We start from the raw sequence: 6,308 nt of genomic DNA, 5'->3' as shown, positions 1-6,308 counted from the left end.
ACGAGATTTCTCTTCTCCTGAGAATTTTATCTCCTCTGCTCCAGGGCATCCCATTCAGGCCACTCATACTGAGCTTTGTAGTGCTCCCCTTTTCTGCAGAAGGGTCACTTTGAGCACGATTCTGCTCCCTGAGTGCTCAGAACCTCCCTTTTTGGGATTTGTGTTCTCTGCGTCCCAGAGCCTCTTCTTGAACGGTATTTCAGTGTCCAGGCTTGCCGGACACATTCTAAAATCCACGTTGTGGTAAGAACGCACACTAGCTTCTTGTGTTCTTTCTGAAATCCTGTATGGTGGGGATCATGCGTTTTAGCTTCGTACCCTTTCTTGAGATGTTCGGCCCCGGAACCTTGGGCCACACTCAACTTATGTATCACTTCGATACTTTTGAACGGGGTGCTGATGACCTACCCTGCCAGCCCTTCGAGCAAGGTCACACAAGCAGTAGGTAAACCCCCTGTTGACAAGCCAAAGTCTAGACTACTGACCTAGACTATAGGCTATATCCCTCAAAGGAATCTCTTTCTGATTCCAAGTCTGAGCTCTGCCCTACAGCCAGGCATCGTTAGCCCGGTCCTTACAGGTAAGTTCTTGGGCATGCAGCTCAGGCCTTTGGCCGAAGGGATTAAGTCACTAACAGCCACCTGGACGTATTTTGGGGCAGCTCCCCTTACTTAGGTGGAGCCAGTACTTAGTGCTCGCCTTTTGTGTCTGGCTTGCACTCCCCTCAGCATGGCAGCGTGGGCATAACCGTTCCCCATAGCGACCTCTAGAGGACGCAGTTCGAGTTCCTTGAAAGGGAACGTCTCTGGTTACGTATGTAACCCTGGTTCCCTGAGAAGGGAATGAGACACTGCGTCCTCTAGATTCGTGGCCATGCTTCGGACACAAGCTTCAGACGAAGAAGCAGATGTTGTGTTCAACCGGCGCCCCTTTATACAATGCGGTCGCGCTGGTATGACGCGCCAGCAGCGACGAGTCATGCCGACAGTGACGTCATAGGCTGTCGCCGGCCAGTACGGTGTAGTTTTTCTATATAGCTTCAGACACGGGTCACGTAGGAGATGTTCCCCATAGCGATCTCTAGAGGACTCAGTGTCTCGTTCCCTTCTCAGGGAACCAGGGTTACATACGTAACCAGAGATGTTTTGCCACAACAAACCCTACCACATCCATTCCTTAAAAGTGTAGTGAACTAAAGTTCTGAATGTGTTTCATGGCCTTATTTCAGTGACTTAAAAAAATTAGTTTTTCACTAACCACACATAAACGTTGTTTTCTCAAAAACACAAATATGTGCATTAATGTTGCTTGCATATTATTGTAGCCCAGTTTGTGCTGATTATAGTGTGAACAGACTTTAGCCATTAATATGTTTTTAAGATACTGAAAAAAGCACAAATGTCAGAACATGTCAAAACTTCTCCAGGGCCCCAAAACACCCTCAGACTCCAGAGGGTTCATATAAAATTTGTCAAAAAAGTGACAAAACAGATTCATTTAAGACATTAGCTGTTTATTTCGTTTTTTTTTAAGTTTAGTTTTATATGAAAATTCACTATACCAATCAAAATTTCAAATCAATACATTTTGTTGTTTATATGTTTTGTATGAGGCACAATATTGTACAGTACAATATTTAAAGTAATCAGATGTAACATGGGTTTTTACAGAAGAATTTACATTAAATTGGACCTTTCTGAACTGGACAAGCGATTGTCTACCCCTGCTCTGGCGTTGAAACAATCGTGGTCGGACAGTTCACAGCTCACTTAAGGCGAGTCTACGTTAAAACGGCAGTGTCAGTCAACACGCATGGGAGAGGCCTGTGCAGAACTATGTAATTTTGTCAGTAATCTCAGAACAGCCTGATCTGAGAAAGTGATTATTATTATTATTATTATTATTGGGGATATTAAAAAAAAAAAAAAAAAAAAAAAAAAAGCACTGGGTGGATTTTTATCATTATAGGGTGGTTGTGTACACACACTGCCAACACACATTTATGTTCAAACAACATGTAAAAGTGAATTTTGCATCCGATGACCCCTTTAAAGAAGACTAAATAAAACAGTTCAGAGATGAAACAGCTTTACATCAGTAGTATTAACAGTGGTAAAATAAGACACTTCAATAACATGTTTTTCTATCATGAAGAAGCGACAACTCTGACATTTAAAATCCAAACCCATAGATTCTGTTTTATAAAATAATCTGTATATGAATGGCACTTGAACAGTATTTATTACTTTCTGAATGTGATGTTGTAGTCATCAGTGTTGTTTGATGCAGCAAAGACAGCTGAAGAACTTCTTGTACTGCTGCCTAACCTGGAAGACGAGAAATCAATTTAACCTTTGGAACTCATGAACCAGAATGGTTTGTTTAGAACAAACATCTAAGAAAAAGAGGCATTTAGAGACTAGATTAGCATTTTTTAAGAATAAATATATATGCTCTTTTCCATAAATAACAAAATACAATAAAAATACAAAATAAAGAAAAGGACATATAGTTTTGGTTCATTTGAACATTCCGTCAGAGTGAGAAAATGGAAAAGTAACAGTTTAAACAAACTGCCTCTGACATTCCAATCTAAAAGTCACAGATCACCAAAATAAGAACTTGGACCTCAGTGAAAATGTCCAGATTATACATGTAAACTGAGTGATGACTGACCTCATTATTGAGGACACAATAGATCAGGAAGATGAAGGTTCCCTGCTGGGAGTTCAAGATCAGGAAGAGGATCTCCAGCTCCTTCCTGCCATTAGTGAAGAAACCCAGAATCCAGGGGCAACCAAGAACCACAAACTGAGCCAGTGTTTTAAACACCATAATCCTGCAGATAAACAGACAAAGAAAGAGTTAATGTGTCTCTATTCACCATATGTGATTTTGTATAGAGTGATTAAATTATAATGTTACTTGGTTTGTTTCATCTGTGAAACTTCAGAATTGAGACTTTTGAGAGTTGAGTTCAGACTGATGAAGATCTTGATGAAGAGAAGTGTGTTTGACTGGAAAGTAAAAGAGTAATTAATCAACTTGATTTACTTTTAATATAAAAAAAATGTCATGAGAAATTAGAAATGTGTTTACTGCTAGTATGACACAAACAGGACCCAGAAAACTCCAGATGAAGCCTTTATCAATTTTAATCCAGCAGCTGTTTAGAGGAAAACCAATATAATAACTTAATGAATTTGTCAGAAAGGCATTTCAGGTGTTGGAAATGTCACAAACATCCAGAGCTGCTTTATTTCCTTCTAACTAAATTAACTTAAAAACAACAACAACAACTCGCCGTTCGCTGCCGTAGCCTTCAGGAACCAGACCGACAGAGACACCCACCACAACCAGAGCAATCACATATCCAATCACACACAGGAATCCACTGCTAAGCACCTCCCTCTTTTTAGAGCTGATCTGTGATAGATTCTTTACACAGATGAAGAGCATCACAGCTTCAATGAACATCCACACAAAGCCGGAGAGATAGAAGAAGTGCAGAAGGCCTGAGATCACGGCACACAACACCTGGAGACCATGAGAGACGGTTATGATGATTCTCAGTGAGGCTGTGCTGAGCTGTAGGGCTCCTTCATCATTCTCACCTGCTGAGGACGTATGATTCTCAGGAACTGCTGTGTGAGCAGGAACAGAAGGTGAGCCAACAGAAGACTGATGCAGATGTTGATTCGAGCCACATTATTCACTCCAGGACTCCACTGACAAAGGGCAAAGGTCAACAGGGCCAAACTGAAGAACACCAGCCCCACAATCACACACACCAGATTCAACAGATCCAGCAGTTGAGAGTCGCTCTGAGAAAACATGTCAGAATACATGAGTGCCAAATCTGTGTTGTTCTTCAGTGTTCACTAGAAATGTTCTCGTACCTCTGGTGGACGGCTGGTTTGCATGATGAGAGCGAATGTCGACAGATGAACACAGGAACACACAGTGTAGCTGCTGTTGGTCTTTAAAACAGAACAACCATCTACAATCCACTCGCTGATATTCCAGTAAACACAAGACAGAGAACCGGTGGGATCAAACTCCTGCAAAAACAAGAATGAACAAAATATCAGAACACTGAATATTTGATGTTTTCAGAAGTTCGACAAAAACACATTTCAGTCTCTCACTCTGATGTGTCTGAAGGTGAAGTTGACTGGTTTGGTGAGTTTAGTGTTGGTGGTTTTGGGAAGAGTAGCTGAGATCACAGTGGACATCATGGTTTTAACCGTGTCATTTGATGTGTTGAAGAAGTCTGGCTTCAGTAGATTCTCCATTGTGCTGTAGCTCATGAAAGCCACAGCAGCTGATCCTGTGTGCCAGAAACAGAAACTTATATTATACTATATATTATTAAAGGTAGTTTAATGGTAATGGTATGATGGATCTTCCAACATTTTTAAAATCAAACTAAAACATGTGACATACTTTCATTGTTGTTCTTGGCGATCCCAATGAGATCGATGTCCACAGAAGAATTTGTCGTATCAAGTTGTGGGATTTTATTTAAGGTGACATTTGGTCCAACCATGAAGACTTGACCCTCTGATTAAACACAAACAGTTATATTCTATTTAGCCTATTTAATTGTACTACATATATATACTCACAAATATATACAGACACCATGCACACACAAATAGGAGATCATGCCGCGCGCACTGAAAAATTCAGGAGAACTAACTTGTTGTCAATGCTGCCCCGTGACTTTTAATAGTAAAATAGCCTCGATACTTATTATATATATGCTGTATTTCTTAGCAAGAAGAAGGTGAAATCACCGAAACTCACAGTTTAGTTTTTTTAGAGAGAGATAAACAGATGCACACACTCAACTTTCATCTCTCTCTCTTTCTTTTCCTCTCTCTCTCTCAAAAAAAAAAGACATTTTTATTGTAAAACAGTTGACTAATATTTAATGTTTTGCAATCTTACTTCACTTTCTTTCAACACTGAACTGACGCTTCCCACTGGAATTCGTGCTCTGCTTCTGTGAACGGTAATCTCTACCTACTTTGATTTTATTTGCTGTTTCAATTATTTTGACACTGACGAGTGCTGTTAGACCCCTTGAGAAAGACCAGGCTAAAAATGTAACTTTTAAACTCCACGCTGGGGAATGCAGCCAGCATGACCGGTGTGTGAAGCATGTGTGAAACAATGCCAATCCTATTGGTCCATATGGCCCATGACATCATAGGCAGGTGCCCGGAAGTATAAAAGGGCACCTGCTGAGTACCATCTTAGCTGTCTTAAGGAGCCGTCTGTTTGAAGTGCGGATGTGAGCCCAAGGCAGGGCCTCAGAGAAGAGAACAACTCAGAGTCTTCTGTGAGCCATTTGGGGCAACCATAAAAACAGATTGGGAGCTTACATGATGCCAGCGCGTCTTGAACAGTTCCTGTCCTACGCTGACTTCTCACCGCAGGGGTGAACCAGTGATAGATCAATATCAACTCAGGAGGACAGAGAACTCTTGTTCTCTGCTGGGACCACTTGAAGCCACAAATGCTTTATCGTCACCTTTTGACCTCCTGTGTCCCCCTCCTCTCACATTCCTCACGCACACTCTCCCTCTGCCCCGTTGAAGAATGCACATAAATCAGCATCGGCGTGAACCACTTGAGACGCTTGCAACGAGAAAAGCACTTCGTCAACGCTCACCTGAGCTCAGAGAGCATCATCCATGTAACCAAGCAACCAACCGAAGCTTCATCCAGCCTCTCCAACTGTCCAATCACCACCGAAGGCTTCCCAAAGACGTCATCCAAAGAACCAGGCAACCAATCAGAAGTGGTGTGATTCCCTCTGCTAAGACGAGCCCACAGAGGAAAACTCGGCCAGATCGCAAGTAAAACAAGGTCTCCTTAATCTCTTGTTGAACTGGTGCTAAATCTCCTTGAGCAGCTAAAAGTCAAATCTCTGCTTTTGTGGTTTTCTCAGGTTGCAATTTAAGAACTAGTAGCAGATACTAGAAATTTTGGGATTCCATTCAAACCCCATAATTCTCATTCCTTGAACCCTATGCATGTGTGTGTGTGTGTGTGTGTGTGAGAGAGAGTGTGTGTATGTTTGTGTAATTTTTAGGGATGGGTACCGAAACCCGGTACTTAATCGGTCCCGGTGCCTAATTATAAAAGACCGAAGTATCGATAAGCTCTGACGTTAACGGTTCTGCTGTCGGTACTGGAGAAATTTAAAAAATAAATTTCCTATTTATTATTGTTAAATAAACATTACCTAGCATATTTTACCTGACCAGCCTTTTGTAATTTGCGATAATATTCGTTAT

At 41.3% G+C, this 6,308-nt stretch overlaps 1 protein-coding gene across 1 annotated transcript; it reads right to left on the bottom strand.

Moving 5' to 3' along the window:
* Positions 1-2,199: 2,199 nt before the first annotated feature.
* On the bottom strand, positions 2,200-4,563 carry LOC127159868 (adhesion G protein-coupled receptor E3-like; the record flags this gene model as incomplete). The annotated part of the gene is made up of 9 exons (XM_051102591.1): positions 2,200-2,327; positions 2,677-2,839; positions 2,926-3,017; positions 3,100-3,166; positions 3,305-3,537; positions 3,615-3,824; positions 3,900-4,061; positions 4,149-4,330; positions 4,447-4,563. Coding segments are annotated over 9 exons (1,283 nt in total), but the record flags the coding sequence as incomplete, so codon positions are not given.
* Positions 4,564-6,308: the final 1,745 nt, after the last annotated feature.

This window comes from Labeo rohita, unplaced genomic scaffold (assembly GCF_022985175.1).
Source record: "Labeo rohita strain BAU-BD-2019 unplaced genomic scaffold, IGBB_LRoh.1.0 scaffold_2581, whole genome shotgun sequence".
NCBI lineage: Eukaryota > Metazoa > Chordata > Actinopteri > Cypriniformes > Cyprinidae > Labeo > Labeo rohita.
This window is presented reverse-complemented; position numbering and strand designations above follow the sequence as displayed.